This window comes from Anolis carolinensis, chromosome 6, assembly GCF_035594765.1.
Source record: "Anolis carolinensis isolate JA03-04 chromosome 6, rAnoCar3.1.pri, whole genome shotgun sequence".
NCBI lineage: Eukaryota > Metazoa > Chordata > Lepidosauria > Squamata > Dactyloidae > Anolis > Anolis carolinensis.
The window spans coordinates 5,035,344-5,056,129 of record NC_085846.1 but is presented as its reverse complement, the minus strand read 5'-3'; the positions used below and the strand labels follow the sequence as shown (position 1 = coordinate 5,056,129).

The 20,786-nt window shown below is 41.6% G+C and overlaps 1 protein-coding gene across 2 annotated transcripts in view; it reads left to right on the top strand.

The window, feature by feature from the left end:
* slc2a4 (solute carrier family 2 member 4) overlaps nucleotides 1–20,786 on the top strand; it is a 76,690-nt gene that overhangs the window by 10,102 nt on the left and 45,802 nt on the right. Inside the window, exon 1 of one of the 2 annotated variants that reach the window (XM_062984008.1) lies at nucleotides 17,216–17,466. The exons of the other annotated variant lie outside the window; for it this stretch is intronic. Within the exon in view, the coding sequence (XP_062840078.1) occupies nucleotides 17,404–17,466 (63 nt within the window). The 5' untranslated portion in view covers nucleotides 17,216–17,403. Of the gene's footprint in view, nucleotides 1–17,215; nucleotides 17,467–20,786 lie in introns of those variants that run through there. 2 annotated transcript variants of the gene reach the window in all.

Sequence of the window (20,786 nt, the reverse complement as noted above, 5' to 3'; positions counted from 1 at the left end):
TCTGAGGGGGAAAAGGAAGGTGACTGAGGCTTTTAGCAAACACTTGAGTAAGGGGAGATATAGGTATACAGGGAGGGCCCAAAGCAGGTATGGACCAACTTGGGCCCTCCAGGTGTTTTGGACTTCAACTCCCACAATTCCTAACAGCCTACCGGCTGTTAGGAATTGTGAGAGTTGAAGTCCAAAACACCTGGAGGGCCGAAGCTTGCCCATGCCTGCTTTGAAGGGTACCCTTTTGGGCCGCTCTTCTTCTCCCCTTCCTTCCTTCCTTGCTTCCTTCCACGTCCATGCCCTTCCCAGAGAACAGGTGCCGGGTGGCAGCCCGAAGCGCTGACGGATTGGCATAGATCAGGGTTGCCAAGGCACTGGGAGGCAGCCAGGGCCAGCATGTGCCGGTTTGTTTGCAGGATCCGGTTACAAAACCCAGACACTGAGCCATTCAGAGGAGCTTCTTTCTTGGTTGGGGAAAGCAAAGGAGGGGAGGACCATGATGCACTCCCTCTGCCAAGGGCACGGCTCTCCACATGTATCCCGAGACTGAAAAGCCGACAGCTTAAGGGCCGACATTCTAGTACAACTGCAGTTTGGCACCACTTTAACAGCCATGGCTCAATGCTATAGAATCCTGACGGAAGTGGTCTGTGGTTTGCTGTTCTCCACACTCGCATGTCGCAGACTCCACTTTGTACCCCATTTCCGAAGATTGGTTCTGCATCTCGTGGTGCCAGAGCGCAGCCTGTTCAGTGCCTTCCATGTCACCCAACAACAACAACAACAACAACAACAACTTCATTCTTATATCCCGCCCCATCTCCCTGAAGGGACTCGGGGCGGCTTACATGGGGATCAAGCCCTAAAAACAGAATAATACATAGCATAAAATTACATTCCGGGCTGTGGCGCAGCTGGCTAGTAACCAGCTGCTATAAATCATTACTGACCGAGAGGTCATGAGTTCGAAGCCCGGGTCGGGTTAAGCCTCCGACCATAAAAAAAAAAAAAATAGCCCCGGCTTGCTATTGACCTAGCAGCCCCGAAAGACAGTTGCATCTGTCAAGTAGGGAAAATTTAGGTACGCTTTATGCGGGAGGCTAATTTAACTAATCTACAACACCATAAAACTGCTCACGAGGAAAAGAATGAGGAAGAACATCCACCAATGGACGGTGAAGCAACAGCTCCCCCTGTGGCCGGAATCGTGAAGCTGGAAAGATGTTAAAAATGCCTCTGTGTCTGTCTAAAACTGAATGTTGTTTGTCTGTTGGCATTGAATGCTTGCCATATATGTGTTCATTGTAATCCGCCCTGAGTCCCCTTCGGGTTGAGAAGGGCGGAATATAAATACTGTAAATAAATACATACATACATACATACATACATACATACATACATAAAATATATAAAAACATCATAATTCAATAATCCAACAACGGACCAGTGCCGTGGACATATTCAGAGTTGGGGCAAGGGATAAAATCTGTGTAGGAATAAAGGCCATTGGTAAGGAGAGGCATAAATCAGTGCAACGCTATAGGTGTGCCAATATCCTGTGCTAAGCAGGGTCAGCTCTGGCTAGGACTTGGATGGCAGACCGCCACAGCTGCATTTCAAAGGGGAAGACTTGCCAAATCCACCTCTGAACCTTCCTCACCTAGGAAAGGGGCGAAATACCCTGAAATCATCCAATTCCAAAAGATCTTGGGATGCTAAGCAGGGTGGGCCTTGGCTAGGACTTGGATGGGAGACCGCCACGGCTGCATTTCAAAGGGGAAAACTTGCCAAATCCACCTCTGAGCCTTCCTCGCCTAAGAAAGGGGTGAAATACCCTGAAATCACCCAATTCCAGTCTTCTGTGTGTTCAGGAGGTGCCTCAGCAAACTACAATTCCTCACGATTTGGAAGTATTGAGCCATAGGGCTGTCTCCCTGGCCTCCTGCAAGGCCGTGTCCTCAAGTGACCCTCAGTCGTAACCTCTAGTGACCCCTTTGACAATATTTGAGATGACATTGATGACAATAATAATAGCATCAACCAAATACAGTTCCATCTCAGATATAATAATAATAATAATAATAATAATAATAATAATTCCTCCTAATACAATTAAATCCCAGATATTTTAATAGTTCTAGTCATAATAATAATGATAATAGTAACAATAATAGTAGTAGTAATAACGGTAATTCCAATCCAACTTAATCCCAGATATAATAATACAATACAGTAGAGTCTCACTTATCCAAGCTACACGGGCCGGCAGAACCTTGGATAAGCGAATATCTTGGATAATAAGGAAGGATTAAGGAAAAGCCTATTAAACAGCAAATTAAGTTATGATTTTACAAATTAAGCACCAAAACATCATGTTATACAACAAATTGGACAGAAAAAGTAGTTCAATACGCAGTAATGTTATGCTGTAATTACTGTATTTACAAATTTAACACCAAAATATCATGATATATTGAAAATATTGACTACAAAAATGCCTTCGATAATCCAGAACCTTGAATAAGCGAGTCTTGGATAAGTGAGACTCTACTGTAATACCTTGAACCCAACCCAATTTAATCCCTAATATTTAGATAATAATAATACCAATTCCAACCAAAAATTTTAATATAATAATCATAAAATAATACTTTGAACTCCACCCAATTTCTTCCCAAATATTTAAATAATAATATTAATACCTTGAACCGAACCCAGTTTCATCCCACACATTTTAACAACAACACATGCAACCTATGAACCCAACCCAATTTCTTTCTAAATACAGTAGAATCTCACTTATCCAACATAAACGGACCGGCAGAACGTTAGATAAGCGAATATGTTGGATAATAAGGAGAGATTAAGGAGAAGCCTATTAAACATCAAGTTAGGTTATGATTTTACAAATTAATCATGTTATACAACAAATCTGACAGAAAAAGTAGTTCAATATGCAGTAATGCTAACTAGTAATTACTGTATTTATAAATTTAGTACCAAAATATCACGATGTATTGAAAACATTGACTACAAAAACGCGTTGGGTAATCCAGAATGTTGGATAAGCGAATGCTGGATAAGTGAGACTCTACTGTATTTCAAGAATAATAATAATACAGTAGAGTCTCACTTATCCAACATAAACGGGCCGGCAGAATGTTGGATAAGCGAATATGTTGGATAATAAGGAGGCATTAAGGAAAAGCCTATTAAACATCAAATTAGCTTATGATTTTACAAATGAAGCACCAAAACATCATGTTAGACAACAAATTTGGCAGAAAAAGTAGTTCAGTATGCAGTAATGCTATGTAGTAATTACTGTATTTATGAATTTAGCACCAAAATATGACGATATATTGAAAACATTGACTACAAAAATGCGTTGGATAATCCAGAACGTTGGATAAGCGAGTGTTGGATAAGTGAGACTCTACTGTACCTTGAACCCGACCCATTTTCATCCCACACATTTTAACAACATACATACATCCAAACTAATTTCATGCCAGATATTTCAATAATAATAATAATAACAACAACAACTTCAACCCAACCTGATTTAATCCCAAATATAATAATTGTTATAATTTTATTTATATCTTTTTGTCTACCACTGACACACATTGAGAAAGACACTTTCAGGAAAGTTAGAATTTTAGATGTTGAGCCCAATGGAGAGTAGTGGGTTCTCATTCAGGGTTGAATCCCTGAATTATGTTTTTATTTTATTTTTATTTTGCTTATGTTTTTATTATTTAGTGTTGTTGTGTATTGACATCGAATTCTGCCAGTTTTGTAAGCCGCTCTGAGTCCCTTCGGGTGAGAAGGGTGGGATGGAAATGATGGAAACAAATAAATAAATAATAAATCCGCTCTGGGCTTTAGTCCGAACGACAAAGACTACCGGCAGTTAGGAATTGTGGGAGTTGAAGACCAAAACACCTGGATGCCCAAAGTTTGCCCACGCCTGCTGTAGAGGCACTTAATTCCTTAGCTAGACTACTGCATCCCAATGAGCCTGGACCTGCCCTTGAAGACTGCCCAGACGCTGTATTTGATTTGGAAAGAGTTGCGAGTCTTTCGAGAGGTTGCATCAGAGTTTGGGCATATTCCCACAAGTTTGGAGAAGCCTTCAGAAGCAGCCGGTTATTTGCCTCGAGGCTGAGTCCAAAGTGCTGGTACTTGCCACATTTTCTTTTTTGTGAAGTGTTGTCTCCTCTTGTAACAACTTGCCCTCCGTTCAAGCCCTTTTTTGCCATGGTTTTTCCTTTTTAGGAGAGAGATCTGATGTAGCAACACAAGGAAAGGCATTTCGTAGTATGAAATATTCATATTTATGGCAGTTATGGGCCAACTTGGGCCCTCCTTCCAGGTGTTTTGGACTGCAACTCCCATCATTCCTAAAAGCCCCAGGCCCTTTCCTTTTGCCCCTCCGCCGCTTAAGCGGCGGAGGGGCAAAAGGAAGGGGCCTGAGGCTGTTAGAAATGGTGGGAGTTGAAGTCCAAAACACCATGGTTTACACCAGGAAATATAATCCGATAATGGGACACACTTTACAAATGTCCATGGGAGTTGCAGTCCAAAACTGCTTCAGCGGCTGAGGGACAAAAGGAAAGGGCCTGAGGTTGTTAGGAATGGTGGGAGTTGCAGTCCAAAACACCTGGAAGGAGGGCCCAAGTTGGCCCATACTTGATCTAGATGCATCTGAAATATTTATTGCTCCCTGGCTATTGCACACCAGGAACAATGCAAGGAAACATCCCGTTGATAGAGCCACAGACATAAAATAGATTATAACCCACTTTAGAAACTATCTGCAAACAATACAATTCCCAAAAACGCGTCTCCGGATTTCCTACGGCTTCCCAGCTTGAGTCTTTTCAAGCTTGCCTTGCCTTGGCTTCAAGGTTTGCAATCTAATCTTTTCAGCCACTATTGCAAACAGGGCCACCGGATAAGAGAGATACTTGGTGCCGTTGATCGTGTTTTTAAAATTATTATTTGTTACGTTATCGGCTGACAGAACCGTATCCGGCCTTTGTGCCAACCGGAGGAACAAAGTGGTTGGGTGGGTGGTATCATTTTCAAGCAAAATCCAACTCAAACAGTACAAAAGTTACGGGGTTTTTTAAACAACAAATAAACTCCTGAAATAATAATGATGCCTTGTTGTCTACTCAGATCATAAGTGGATAGCAAGATCTGTGGATGCTCAAGACTTATTATAGGGCATCCGCTCTTAAAATATGGAGAACGTATGGCTCTTTAGAGCAAGGCAAGGTAAAGTCCAGTCGTGTCCAACTCTGGGGGTTGGTGCTGATCTCCATTTCTAAGCCGAAGAGCCGGCGTTGTCCATAGACACCTCCAAGGTCATGTGGCCATAGGCATGACTGCATGGAGCACCGTTACCTTCCCGCCGGAGCAGTACCTATTGATCTACTCACATTGGCATGTTTTCGAACTGCTAGGTTGGCAGGAGCTGGGGCTAACAGCGGGTGCTCATTCTGCTCCCAGGATTTGAACCTGGGACCTTTTAGTCCGCAAATTCAGCAGCTCTCTACTTTCCTCCAAAACAAAGCATCCTCTGCACCACTTTCTTGCTCCTTTCCTTCCCCTCCCTTTCCTTTCTTTTTTCCCATTTTTTCCCATTTCCTTCCCCTCTTTTTTCTTTCTTTTCCTCCTTTCCTGTCCTTTCTTGTCTTTTCCTTTCTTGTCTTTTCCTTTCCTTTCCTTTCCTTTCCTTAATTTTCCTTTCCTTTGTTTTATTTTCCTTTATTTTCCTTTCTTTTCCTTTCCTTCCCCTCCCTTCCTTTCTTTTTTCCCATTTTTTCCCATTTCCTTCCTCTCCTTTTTCTTTCTTTTCCTCCTTTCCTTTCCTTTCTTTTCCTTTCTTTTCCTTTCTTTTCCTTTCTTTTCTTTTCCTTTCTTTTCCTCCTTTCCTTTCCTTTCTTTTCTTTTCTTTTCCTTTCCTTTCCTTTCTTTTATTTTCCTTTTTTTTCTTTTCCTTTCCTTTCATTTCCTTTCTTTTCCTTTCCTTTCCTTTCTTTTCTTTTCCATTCTTCTCTTTTCCTTTCCTTTCCCTTCATTTCCTTTCTTTTCTTTTCCTTTCCTTTCCTTTCATTTCCTTTCTTTTCCTTTCTTTTCCTTTCCTTTCTTTCCTTTTCCTTTCCTTTCCTTTCCTTTCCTTTCCTTTCCTTTCTTTTCTTTTCCTTTCCTTTCCTTTCTTTTCCTTTCTTTTCCTTTCTTTTCCTTTCCTTTCCCTTCATTTCCTTTCTTTTCTTTTCCTTTCCTTTCCTTTCATTTCCTTTCTTTTCCTTTCTTTTCCTTTCCTTTCTTTCCTTTCTTTTCCTCCTTTCCTTTCTTTTCTTTTTCTTTTCCTTTCCTTTCCTTTCCTTTCCTTTCTTTTTTTTCCTTTTTTTCCTTTTCCTTTCCTTTCATTTCCTTTCTTTTCCTTTCTTTTCTTTTCCTTTCTTTTCTTTTCCTTTCCTTTCCCTTCATTTCCTTTCTTTTCTTTTCCTTTCCTTTCCTTTCTTTTCCTTTCTTTTCCTTTCTTTTCCTTTCCTTTCTTTCCTTTTCCTTTCCTTTCCTTTCCTTTCCTTTCTTTTCTTTTCCTTTCCTTTCCTTTCTTTTCCTTTCTTTTCCTTTCCTTTCTTTTCCTTTCCTTTCCCTTCATTTCCTTTCTTTTCTTTTCCTTTCCTTTCCTTTCATTTCCTTTCTTTTCCTTTCTTTTCCTTTCCTTTCTTTCCTTTCTTTTCCTCCTTTCCTTTCCTTTCTTTTCTTTTTCTTTTCCTTTCCTTTCCTTTCCTTTCCTTTCTTTTTTTTTTCCTTTTTTTCCTTTTCCTTTCCTTTCATTTCCTTTCTTTTCCTTTCTTTTCTTTTCCTTTCTTTTCTTTTCCTTTCCTTTCCCTTCATTTCCTTTCTTTTCTTTTCCTTTCCTTTCCTTTCTTTTCCTTTCTTTTCCTTTCCTTTATTTTCTTTTCTTTTCCTTTCTTTTCCTTTCCTTTATTTTCTTTTCTTTTTCTTTCCTTTCCTTTCCTTTCTTTATCTCCTTCCAAAACAAAGGCTCCTCTGCACTCCTTTCTTGCTCCTTTCCTTTCCCTCTCTCCCTTCCCTTCCCTTTCTTCTCTCTCTCTCCTTCCACAATGGAGGGGTCCTTTGCACCACCTTCTTGCTCCTTTCCTTTCTTTTCCTTTTCTTTCTCTCTCTTCCCTCCCTTCCTATCCTTCACCTTCCCTCCCTTCTCTTCCCTGCTTTTCCTTTCCTCTTCCCCTTTCCCTTTCCCTTTTCTTCCCTTCCCTCTCTTCGTTCTCTCCCTCCTTCCACAATTGAGGGATCCTCTGTATCCCCTTCTTGCTTCTATCCTTTCTTCTCTACCCGCCTTTCCACCCTATTCTTGCTCCTTCCAAAATCAAGGGAGGGAGGAGGGGAGAAAGAAAGAAAGAAAGAAAGAAAGAAAGAAAGAAAGAAAGAAAGAAAGAAAGAAAGAAAGAAAGATGTGCCTTCGGGGAGTAAATGTTATATACCTTTTTGATTACTCCCCTTGGATTTTATCCTTTGGACTGTTTGGACTGTTCCATCTTATACCCCTGTTATCTTTATTTATATGCCTCTCTCTCCCGAGTTTTTAATTAAATGTTCATGTGGCCCGCCCTGTCTGCTCTGATTTGTGTTGTAATGTATATGATTATTTTTGTACTATTATATTGTGTTATGATATATTGTTTTATTTTGTTATATTGTATGGTGTCTGGGCATGGCCCCATGTAAGCCGCCCCGAGTCCCCATCGGGGAGATGGTGGCGGGTTATAAATAAAGTTTTATTATTATTATTATTATAAAGAAAGAAAGAAAGAAAGAAAGAAAGAAAGAAAGAGAGAGAGAAAAGAAAAGAAGGAAGGAAGAAGGAAAGAAAGAGAGAGAGAAAAGAAAGGAAGGAAGGAAGGAAGAAGGAAAGAAAGAGAGAGAGAGAGAGAGAGAGAGAGAGAAAAGGAAGGAAAGAAGGAAGGAAGAAGAAAGAGAGAGAGAGAGAAAGAAAAGGAAGGAAGGAAGGAAGGAAGGAAGGAAGGAAGGAAGGAAGGAAGGAAGGAAGGAAGGAAGGAAGAGAGAGAGAGAGAAAAGAAAGGAAGGAAGGAAGAAGGAAAGAAAGAGAGAGAGAGAGAAAAGGAAGGAAGGAAGGAAGGAAGGAAGAAAGGAAGGAAGGAAGGAAGAAAGAAAGAAGGAAAGAAAGAGAGAGAAAAGGAAGGAAGGAAGAAGAAAGAGAGAGAGAGAGAAAGAAAAGGAAGGAAGGAAGGAAGGAAGGAAGAGAGAGAGAGAAAAGAAAGGAAGGAAGGAAGGAAGGAAGGAAGAAGGAAAGAAAGAGAGAGAGAGAGAAAAGGAAGGAGGAAAGAAAGAAAGAGAGAGAGAGAGAGAAAAGGAAGGAAGGAAGGAAGGAAGGAAGGAAGGAAGGAAGAAAGAAGGAAAGAAAGAGAGAGAGAGAGAAAAGGAAGGAAGGAAGGAAGAAGGAAAGAAAGAGAGAGAGAGAAAAGAAAAGAAGGAAGGAAGGAAGGAAGGAGGAAAGAAAGAGAGAGAGAGAGAAAAGAAAGGAAGGAAGGAAGAAGGAAAGAGAGAGAGAGAGAAAAGGAAGGAAGGAAGGAAGAAGAAAGAGAGAGAGAGAAAGAAAAGGAAGGAAGGAAGGAGGAAAGAAAGAGAGAGAGAGAGAAAAGAAAGGAAGGAAGGAAGAAGGAAAGAAAGAGAGAGAGAGAGAAAAGGAAGGAAGGAAGGAAGGAAGGAAGGAAGGAAGGAAGGAAGGAAGGAAGGAAGGAAAGAGAGAGAGAGAGAGAAAAGAAAAGAAGGAAGGAAGGAAGGAAGGAAGAAGGAAAGAAAGAGAGAGAGAGAAAAGAAAAGAAGGAAGGAAGGAAGGAAGGAAGGAGGAAAGAAAGAGAGAGAGAGAGAAAAGAAAGGAAGGAAGAAAGAAGGAAAGAGAGAGAGAGAGAAAAGGAAGGAAGGAAGGAAGAAGAAAGAGAGAGAGAGAGAGAAAGAAAAGGAAGGAAGGAAGGAGGAAAGAAAGAGAGAGAGAGAAAAAAGAAAGGAAGGAAGGAAGAAGGAAAGAAAGAGAGAGAGAGAGAAAAGGAAGGAAGGAAGGAAGGAAGGAAGGAAGGAAGGAAGGAAGGAAGGAAGGAAGGAAGGAAGGAAGAAGGAAAGAAAGAGAGAGAGAAAAGAAAAGAAGGAAGAAGGAAAGAAAGAGAGAGTGAGAGAGAAAAGAAAGGAAGGAAGGAAGGAAGAAGGAAAGAGAGAGAGAGAGAGAGAGAAAAGGAAGGAAGGAAGGAAGGAAGGAAGGAAGGAAGGAAGGAAGGAAGGAAGGAAGGAAGGAAGGAAGGAAGGAAGGAAGGGAAGGAAGAGAGAGAGAAGAGAAGAGGAAGGAAGGAAGGAAGGAAGGAAGGAAGGAAGGAAGGAAGGAAGAAAGAAAGAAAGAAAGAAAGAAAGAAAGAAAGAAAGACAGAAAGACAGAAAGACAGAAAGACAGAAAGACAGAAAGACAGAAAGACAGAAAGACAGAAAGAAAGACAGAAAGAAAGACAGAAAGAAAGACAGAAAGAAAGACAGAAGGAAGGAAAGAGCAGGAGGTAGGGAAAAGAGAGGGAAGGAGAAAGAAAGGTAGGCAGAAAAATGACAGAAAGAAGAGAAGAAAGGGTGAAGGAAAGGTAGATAGGAAACAGAGAGGGGATGAATCCAGAAAGCGTTGCCTAGTGGTTGACCCAGTTGGTGACTAGTTTAGGCAAGTGGTCTCAAACTGCACTGGTAGGGGGTTAGGAATGGTGGGAGTTGTAGTCCAAAACACCTGGAGGGCCAAAGTTGGCCCATGCCTGGTGTAGATGCATGCTTAAATGGGTGCTCAAGGTTTCCCATGTCAATGTAGATATGACAGACTATCCATCATCATCATCATCATCAATCATCATCACCACTATACTATTACAGTAGAGTCTCACTTATCCAACCTTCGCTTATCCAACGTTCTGTATTATCCAACGCAGTTTGCCATTTAGCAGTCACATTTTCAATACATTGCGAAGTTTTGGTGCTAAATTCATAAATACAGTAATTATTACATAACGTTATCATGTACTGAACTGCTTTTTCTGTTGTAAAACACGATATTTTGGTTCTTAATTTGTAAAATCATAACGTAATTTGATGTTTAATGGGCTTTTCCTTAATCCCTCCTTATTATCCAACATTTTCGCTTATCCAACTTTCTGCTAGCCCGTTTAGGTTGGATAAGTGAGACTCTACTATATATATGGTATTATTATTATTAATAATAATATAATATATATTATAATATATAATATATAAAATAATAATAATAATAATAATATTACTCTGGAGCCCCCGATTGTGAAGCGGGTTAAACCGCTGAGCTGCCGAACTTGCTGACCAAAAGGTGGCTGATTCAAATCTGGGGAGCGGGGTGAGCTCCTGCTGTTAGCCCCAGCTTCTGCCATCCTAGCAGTCCGAAAGTACACTTAAATGGGTGCGCAAGGTTTCCCATATCAATGTAGATACAACAGATTATCCATCATCATCATCATCATCATCATCATCACCACCACTATACTACCGTATTATATATGGTATTATTATTATTATTATTATTATTATTATTATTATTATTACTCTGGAGCCCCCGGTGGCACAGCGGATTAAACCACTGAGCTGTTGAACTTGCTGACCAAAAGGTGAATGGTTCAAATCTGGGGAGCGGGGTGAGTTCCTGCTGTTAGCCCCAGCTTCTGCCAACCCAGCAGTTCAAAAGCATGCAAATGTGAGTAGATCAATAGGTACTGCTCCCAGTTCAAAAGACATGGAAATGTGAGTAGATCAATAGGTACTGCTCCCAGTTCAAAAAACATGGAAATGTGAGTAGATCAATAGGTACTGCTCCCAGTTCAAAAAACATGGAAATGTGAGTAGATCAATAGGTACTGCTCCCAGTTCAAAAGACATGGAAATGTGAGTAGATCAATAGGTACTGCTCCCAGTTCAAAAACATGGAAATGTGAGTAGATCAATAGGTACTGCTCCGGTGGGAAGGTAACATTGGTGTTCCATGCAGTCATGCCAGTGGCCACATCACCTTGGAGGTGTCTACGGATAATGCCAGCTCTTCGGCCTAGAAATGGAGATGAGCACCAACCCCCAGAGTCGGACACAACTGGACTTAAGGTCAGGGGAAAACCTTTACCTTTACTATTTTTATTGTTAGTAGTATTCTATCTGTTTGGCCATGATAGGAGGCCGGATGCCCATCTAGTTGGGCGCCTCTTTTGAACCCAGCACGATCCTTTTCATGTTCAGGATCAGACAAGACTTTTGGAGCGCACATGTTTCCCATTGGATTTTCAAAGCTTGTTCCCGTTATTATATCGTTGTTGTGATTGTGAATAATGCTACCGTGATAAACGCTTGCACCGCAGGCTTCTTTCATCTTGAGTCAGAAGGTGGAAAGGGAAGTGCGGCTGCGAAGTCTAGTAACCGGAGTGTGCACGCGCCTCGTTGCACGTACACAAAGAGAGTCACTATAAATTTCCTCCTCTTTTGTTTTGGAGAGAACGGCGGCGTTCCAGAGAAGTCAAGAGGAAATGCAAAGCAGTGCTCGTTGTTTTCTGGCCTTGCTAGATCAAATCGAGGTTGCATCTGCACTAGAGAAAGGAAGAGTCCAGTTGTTTTGGACTGCAACTCCCAGCATTCCTAACAGCCTCAGGCCCTTTCCTTTTGCCCCTCAGCCGCTTAAGCAGTTTTAGACTGCAACTCCCATGGACATTTGTAAAGTGTGTCCCATTATCGGATTATATTTCCTGGTGTAAACCATGGTGTTTTGGACTTCAACTCCCACCATTCCTAACAGCCTCAGGCCCCTTCCTTTTGCCCCTCAGCCGCTTAAGCGGCTGAGGGGCAAAAGGAAAGGGCCTGAGGCTGTTAGGAATGGTGGGAGTTGCAGTCCAAAACATGGAATCCCGATCCTAAAGGCACTTTGCATGTGCACAGAGACACTCTGCCCTCCCACTCCTTTGCAATGAATACTCCTTATATGTTCATGAATGTGGTGTGTGTACATAATGGCATAGCTGTTTTGGCAACAGGAAAGTGGCTGGACTGGATGACCTTTGGACGTCCCTTTTTATGACATTGACCATCACTAACAGGCAAATGGGTTGGGCTGGATGACCTTTGGGGGTCCCTTTAAATGACTTTTTGTGACATGGAACCTCGCTGACATGCAAATGGGTTGGACTGGATCACCTTTGGGGTCCCTTTCTATGACTTTCTATGACATTGATCATCACTAACATGCAAATGGGTTGGACTGGATGACCTTTGGATGTCCCTTTCTATGACTTTTGATGACATTGACCGTTGCTGACATGCAAATGGGTTGGTCTGAATGACCTTTGGGGGTCCTTTTCTATGACTTTCTTTGACATTGATCATCACTAACATGCAAATGGGTTGGACTGGATTACCTTTGGGGGTCCCTTTAAATGACTTTCGATGACATTGACTCTCATTAATAGACAAATGGGTGGGACAGGATGATCTTTGAGGGTCTCTTTGAATGACTTTCTTTGACATTGACCCCCACTAACATGCAAATGGGTTGGACTGGATGACCTTTGGAGATCCCTTTATATTACTTTCTATTACATTGACCGTCTCTAACAAGCAAATGGGTTGGACTAGATGACCTTTGGATGTCCTTTTCTATGACATTGACTCTCCTTGCTAATAGGCAAATGGGTTGGACTCTATGATTTTTGAATGTCCCTTTCTATGACATTGACCGTTGCTAACATGCAAATGGGTTGGACTGGATGACCTTTGGGGACCCCTTCCAACTCTCTATGACATTCTATGACATTGATCCTTGACAGCAGGAAAATGGTTGTACTTGGAGATCTTTGGGAGTCTCTTCCAAGTTTCAGTGGCACTCGATGACATGGATCTTTGCCGAGGAGGAAGGGGTTGGATTGGATGACCTTTGGGGGCCCCGTCCAGCTCTCCCTGACATCTGGGCTGCCTCGGAGGGGCGAAGGGGCCTTTCCTCTTGCATTTCTGTCCCACATTCCTTGGAGGCGGAGGAAGGGCAAGCCCGGGGTCAAGTGCCTTTTCCTTGTTTAGATTTCTGGAGCGTCTCTGTTTCGGCCGCATCCCCTAATATGGGCCTTTTTGCGCGGCTGCCTGTCAAGCAGGCCCTCCCTCGGGACGTGGACGGATGGGAAAAGAGATGCCGGGCTTTGACACTCCTTCCCTCTCATGCACACACAAAGTGCAAACACATACGGTGCATGTCTACATTGTAAAATTAATGAGCTTGCATTACTTTAACTGCCCTGGCTCAAGGAAATGCAGGGGAGTCTTTTTTTACCTACCTACCTATCATCTATCTACTTTAGGGGGATGGACTTGATTGCCCTTTGGGTCTCTTCCATCTCTGTGAATCTATTATCATCTATGTTATAAGGGGTTGGACTAGATGACCCTCGGGTGCCCCTTCCAATATCAGGATTCTGTCTGTCTGTCTATCTATCTATCTATCTATCTATCTATCTTTCTATCTATCCCTGGGTGCCAAATCCACATTTTAATATGCTTTTAACATGATTAAAATTTCTTTTGTTTTGTTTTGGAATGTTGGATTTTAATAACTGTGTTTGTATTTTGATGTTTCTCTATGTTTTATTGTTTTATCTGGGCTTGGCCCCATGTAAGCCGCCCCGAGTCCCTTCGGGGAGACGGAGGCGGGGTATAAAAATAAAGTATTGTTATTATTATTTATTATCTCTCTATCTATCTGTCTATCCATCTATCCATCCATCCATTTGAGGGGCTGGACTTGATGGTCCTTGGGATCTCATTCAACTCTATCAGACTATGATTTCATCATTCTATCTCATCTACTTTAGGGGGTTGGACTAGATTGCCCTTAAGTGCCCCTTCCAACTCCACAATTCTATGATTCTATTATTCTATCTAGCTATCTGTTTTAGGGGATTGGACTGGATAGCCTTTGGGTGCCCCTCCCAACACCAGGATTATATCGATCTATCTATCTATCTTGGTGGTGCTGCAGGTTAAACCGCTGAGCTGGTGAACTTGCTGACTGAAAGGTCAGCAGTTTGAATCTGGGGAGCAGGGTGAGCTCCTGCTGTCAGCCACAGCTTCTGCCAACCTAGCAGTTTGAAAACATGCAAATGTGAGTAGATCAATAGGTTCCGCTTTGGCGGAAAGGTAAAGGCACTCCATGCAGTCATGCCGACCACATGACCTTGGAGGTGTCTACGGACAACGCCGGCTCTTTGGCTTAGAAATGGAGATGAGCACCAACCCGCAGAGTCAGACACAACTGGACTTAACGTCAGGGGAAATCTTTACCTTTACCTTTACCTTATCAACTATTTGCACCTTATCCAGTCTACTTTTACAACCTCTCCATTTTAATCCATGTTTTTATTAGCTCTTGTCATTTGTTTTTATTGGCTAATGTTTAAATTTTTATAATTGTGCATGTTTTTTGTCTATTGTTGTGTTTTATATTGCTATTGTTTTTATTCGGGCTTGGCCCCATGTAAGCCACCCTGAGTCCCCTTTGGGGAGATAGAGGCGGGGTATAAAAATAAAGTTATTATTATTATTATTATTATTATTATTATTATTATTATTATTATTATTAGTGGTTGGACTGGATAGCCCTTGGGTGCCCCTTCCAGTTCCACAATTCGACAATTTATTTATTAATTATTTATTTACAGCATTTATATTCCGCCCTTCTCACCCTGAAGGGGACTCAGGGCGGATCACATTACACATATAGGCAAACATTCAATGCCTTTTTAACATAGAACAAAGACAAGGCAAACATAGGCTCCGAGTGGCCTCGAACTCATGACCTCCTGCTCAGAGTGATTCATTGCAGTTAATTGCAGCTGGCTTGCTCTCCCGCCTGCGCCACAGCCCGGGCCCTATCTATTTATCATCTATCTATCTATCTATCTATCTATCTATCTATCTATCTATCCGTCTGTCTGTCTGTCTGTCTCTATCTCTATCTATCTATCCATCTATCTATCTATCAAGGGGTTTGTCTGGATGTCTTTTAAGTGCCCTTTCTAACTTGACGATTCTATAATTCTATCATCTATTTAGGGGTTGGACTGGATGTCCCTTGGGTGCCCCTTCCAACTCCACAATCGTACAGTTTTATCATCTATCTGTCTATCTATATGTCTCTCACTATCTATCTATCATCTATCTATCATCTATCAATCTATCTATCTATCTATATCTGTCTCTCACTCTCTGTCTGTCTGTCTGTCTATCTGTCTGTCTCTCACTCTTTATCTATCATCTATCTATCTATCTATCTATCTATCTATCAATCTATCTGTTGAGGGATTTGTCTGGATGTCTTTTAAGTGCCCCTTGTAACTTGATGATTCTATAATTCTATCATCTATTTAGGGGTTGGACTGGATGGCCCTTGGGTGCCCCTTCCAACTCCACAATTGTACAATTTAATCTTCTATTTAGGAGTTGGACTGGATGGCCCTTGGGTGCCCCTTCCAGTTCCGCAATTCAACAATTCTATCATCTATTTAGGGGTTGGACTGGATGGCCCTTGGGTGCCCCTTCCAGTTCCGCAATTGTACAATTTAATCATCTATTTAGGGGTTGGACTGGATGGCCCTTGGGTGCCCCTTCCAGTTCTGCAATTGTACAATTTAATCATCTATTTAGGGGTTGGACTGGATGGCCCTTGGGTGCCCCTTCCAGTTCTGCAATTGTACAATTTAATCATCTATTTAGGGGTTGGACTGGATGGCCCTTGGGTGCCCCTTCCAGTTCCGCAATTGTACAATTTAATCATCTATTTAGGGGTTGGACTGGATGGCCCTTGGGTGCCCCTTCCAGTTCCGCAATTCAACAATTCTATCATCTATTTAGGGGTTGGACTGGATGGCCCTTGGATGCCCCTTCCAGTTCCACAATTGTACAATTTAATCATCTATTTAGGGGTTGGACTGGATGGCCCTTGGGTGCCCCTTCCAGTTCCGCAATTGTACAATTTAATCATCTATTTAGGGGTTGGACTGGATGGCCCTTGGGTGCCCCTTCCAGTTCCGCAATTGTACATTTTAATCATCTATTTAGGGGTTGGACTGGATGGCCCTTGGGTGCCCCTTCCAGTTCCGCAATTGTACATTTTAATCATCTATTTAGGGGTTGGACTGGATGGCCCTTGGGTGCCCCTTCCAGTTCCGCAATTGTACAATTTAATCATCTATTTAGGGGTTGGACTGGATGGCCCTTGGGTGCCCCTTCCAGTTCCGCAATTGTACATTTTAATCATCTATTTAGGGGTTGGACTGCATGGCCCTTGGGTGCCCCTTCCAGTTCCGCAATTGTACATTTTAATCATCTATTTAGGGGTTGGACTGGATGGCCCTTGGGTGCCCCTTCCAGTTCCACAATTGTACAATTTAATCATCTATTTAGGGGTTGGACTGGATGGCCCTTGGGTGCCCCTTCCAGTTCCGCAATTGTACAATTTAATCATCTATTTAGGGGTTGGACTGGATGGCCCTTGGGTGCCCCTTCCAGTTCCGCAATTGTACAATTTAATCATCTATTTAGGGGTTGGACTGGATGGCCCTTGGGTGCCCCTTCCAGTTCCGCAATTGTACAATTTAATCATCTATTTAGGGGTTGGACTGGATGGCCCTTGGGTGCCCCTTCCAGTTCCGCAATTGTACAATTTAATCATCTATTTAGGGGTTGGACTGGATGGCCCTTGGGTGCCCCTTCCAGTTCCGCAATTGTACAATTTAATCATCTATTTAGGGGTTGGACTGGATGGCCCTTGGGTGCCCCTTCCAGTTCCGCAATTGTACAATTTAATCATCTATTTAGGGGTTGGACTGGATGGCCCTTGGGTGCCCCTTCCAGTTCCGCAATTGTACAATTTAATCATCTATTTAGGGATTGGACTGGATGGCCCTTGGGTGCCCCTTCCAGTTCCACAATTCAACAATTCTATCATCTACCTATGTGTTTAGGAGTTGTACTGGATGACCTTTGGGTGCCCTTCCTAACTACCAGACTTAGCAGGTGAAGTGTCCATGCCCAAACGCCCCTTTGCCCAGTTCTCTGCTTGCTGCGCATTGGAGCTGTGTGGGGCCCGCATTGCGACCCCCATGCTCCCGGGAGGCCAGGCTCTTCTTGCCTGCCTGCCTGCCCGTCCTGGCCTTGCTTGGGGCGGCCTTTTCTCTGGGCGGATGCTATGACAACCGAACCAGGCCTCTCCCCACATACCAATCTGGAGGAAGAGGGCGGGACGGGGTGCTGGAGCAGCCCTTGAGCAAGCCGGGCATGCGTCACTCGGCGGCAGCACCCTTGGCGCCTCGGCTCAGGATGGTCCCTTGGAAGAGACGGGTAGGTGGGCAAAGTGCAACCCATCCGCAGGAGGAAAATGCATGCACAAAAAGGTGGGCATGGGCCAACTTGGGCTTTCCCTCCAGGTGTTTTGGACTTCGACTCCCACCATTCCTAACAGCCTCAGGCCCTTTCAGGAATGGTGGGAGTCGAAGTCCAAAACACCTGGAGGGAAAGCCCAAGTTGGCCCATACCTGTAGATGGAGCTTTTTGCTTGGCTTTAATGCATATTTTATAGCAAGGTTTTTGCAAGGAATGCCAACCGGCTTGGGCACGCCGCCGGAAGCCGGTCGGTCGGCTGAAGGCGAAAAAGGAAACAAAGCTTGTTTTCTCAAGACAACAAACAATTATTCTGCATTCTTTCTAAAAAGAAGCATTCTTTAAGACAGCGAAGGGCAAGCCGGGTCCAAAACATCACATTTTAATATATTTCTCTATTTATTCTTCCCACTCGTAGAAGGATTATGTAATTTTCTCACTCGTAGGATTATATACCTGTTCCAACTAACTTGCACTGAGAAGTATTGTAAAATTATATATATAATTTATCTATATTTCATACATAGAGATAAAAATGTCACAAATGTGTGTATATATAAATTCTTAAGTATCTTTACGGGTAAGTTAGTTCTTAAAGGTGATGGTTAATACTTGTGAAAATGGTAATAACCATAGAAGGATTATATAATTTTGCAAATCATCGCTTCTACCAAATATAAACCTGCTCCAACTAACCTATTCTGAGAAGTAGAATTGTGAGAGTATATATATATACAGTAGAGTAACATATCCAAGTTAAACATGCTGGCAGAAGCTTGGATAAGCGAATATCTTGGATAATAAGGAGGGATTAAGTAAAAGCCTATTAAACATCAATTTAGGTTATGATTTTACACCAAAACATCATGTTACACAACAAATTGGATAGAAAAAGCAGTTCAATATGCAGTAATGTTATGTTGTAATTACTGTATTTACAAATTTAGCACCAAAATATCATGATATATTGAAAACATTGACAGAATGTTGGATAAGTGAGACTCTACTGTATTATAGAATTGTCTATATAATTCATCTCTGTTTCATACATAGAGATAAAAATGTCACAAATGTGTGTGTATATATAAATTCTTAAATATCTTCCTGGGGAAGTTAGTTCTTAAAGGTGACAGTTAATACAGTAGAGTCTCACTTATCCAAGCTAAGACTGACCAATTTTTATACCTTTACTATTGCTCTGTTTTAATAAAAAGGTCAGTTTATCCATATTCTTTATTAACACTTGGCCACTTGGCTTGAAAACAATACAGTAGAGTCTCACTTATCCAAGCTAAATGGGCCGGCAAAACCTTGGATAACTGAATATCTTGGATAATATGGAGGGATTAAGGAAAAGCCTATTAAACATCAACTTAGGTTATGATTTTACAAATTAAACACCAAAACATCATGTCGTAAAACAAATTTGATAGAAAAAGTAGTTCGATACGCAGTAATGTTATGTTGCAATTACTGTATTTGCAAATTTAGCACCAAAATATCACAATATATTGAAAACATTGACTACAAGAATTGCTTGGATAATCCAGAACCTTGGATAAGCGAGTCTTGGATAAGTGAGACTTCACTGTAACTTGCCCTGAGAGGTATTAGGGAATTGTATATATAATTTATTTCTATTTCATACACAGAGATGAAAATGTAATAAATGGGTGTTTATATATATAAATTCTTAAATATCTTACCACTTATAAACCTGTTCCAACTAACTTGCCCAGAGAAGTATTGTAGAATTGTGAGAGTGTATGTGTATGTGTATATATATATATATATATATATATATATATATATATATATATATGTAAATATATAGTTTTTTCCCCCTGACATTAAGTCCAGTCATGTCCAACTCTGGGGATTGGTATAAATAAAGTTTTATTATTATTATCTCAATTTCTAAGCCGAAGAGCCAGCATTGTCCATAGACACCTCCAAGGTCATGTGGTCATAGGCATGACTACATGGAGCGCCGTTACCTTCCCGCCAGAGCAGTACCTATTGATCTACTCACGTTTGCATGTTTTCGAACGGCTAGGTTGGCAGAAGCTGGGGCTAACAGCGGGAGCTCACCCCGCTCCCTGGATTCGAACCTGTGAACTTTCAGTCCGCAAGTTCAGCAACTCAGCACTGTAACGCTATATTTTTAACACTACATTTATCTATATTTTTATACATATGTATGTGTATATATAAATTCTTAATGGGGAAGAGTTTTTAAAGGCGTTAGAAGTGAAGTCATAGTATTCTCCTATTTGTGCAGAAAGATCAATAAATATATAGATCACTATATTTTCCTACTAATAGAAGTACAGTAGAGTCTCACTTATCCAACACTCGCTTATCCAACGTTCTGGATTATCCAACACATTTTTGTAGTCAATGTTTTCAATACATCGTGATATTTTGGTGCTAAATTCATAAATACAGTAATTACTACATAGCATTACTGCGTATTGAACTACCTTTTTCTGTCAAATTTGTATATCATGATGTTTTGGTGCTTAATTTGTAAAATCATAACCTAATTTGATGTTTAATAGGCTTTTCCTTAATCCCTCCTTATTATCCAAAATATTCGCTTATCTAACATTCTGCTGGCCTGTTTATGTTGGATAAGTGAGACTCTACTGTATTATTATGTAATTTGCAAAGCCCATTAATTCTCCAATGGATTATTTATCTCACCTATATCTTGACTCTTCTGTTTGTGGAGAAAGGTCAATAAATATCTAGATCACTATATTTTCCTACTAATAGAAGTATCATTATGTAATTTGCACAGCCCATTAATTCTCCAGTGCCTTCCTTATCCCACCTATAAACTCCATAAATAAAACTAATTTCTGCTGAAAAGTATTGAGGAATTATATTCAGGCGTGGAAAGAAACGTTTGCACAAGAGAGTTGTGATGATGCCACAGAGAGATAGTGGCAGGGGGAAAGGCAGCTGATTCAAATGTAGGCAAAAGCGTGGTCCTGTTTTGTGTGCGGACACAAGGAAGGAAGGAAGAAAGGAAGGCTCCACTCCGCTCCGAGGCACTCTCTCTGACCTTGACAAGGCCTTCCTTCTTTGTCACTGGAGATTGACAGGCCTGCCCGTGCGTGGGTTGGGCACGTGAAAGAAGGGCTTTGGCTCCTTTGTGGGTCTGGGAGGGAGCTTGACTTTGAGGCTCTTTCACGGCCCCTTGCTGGACCAATCCGGCCCTGGGATCAAAGGCACTTTTGCACGATTGGTGAAAGACTTTGGACACTTCGAGTCAT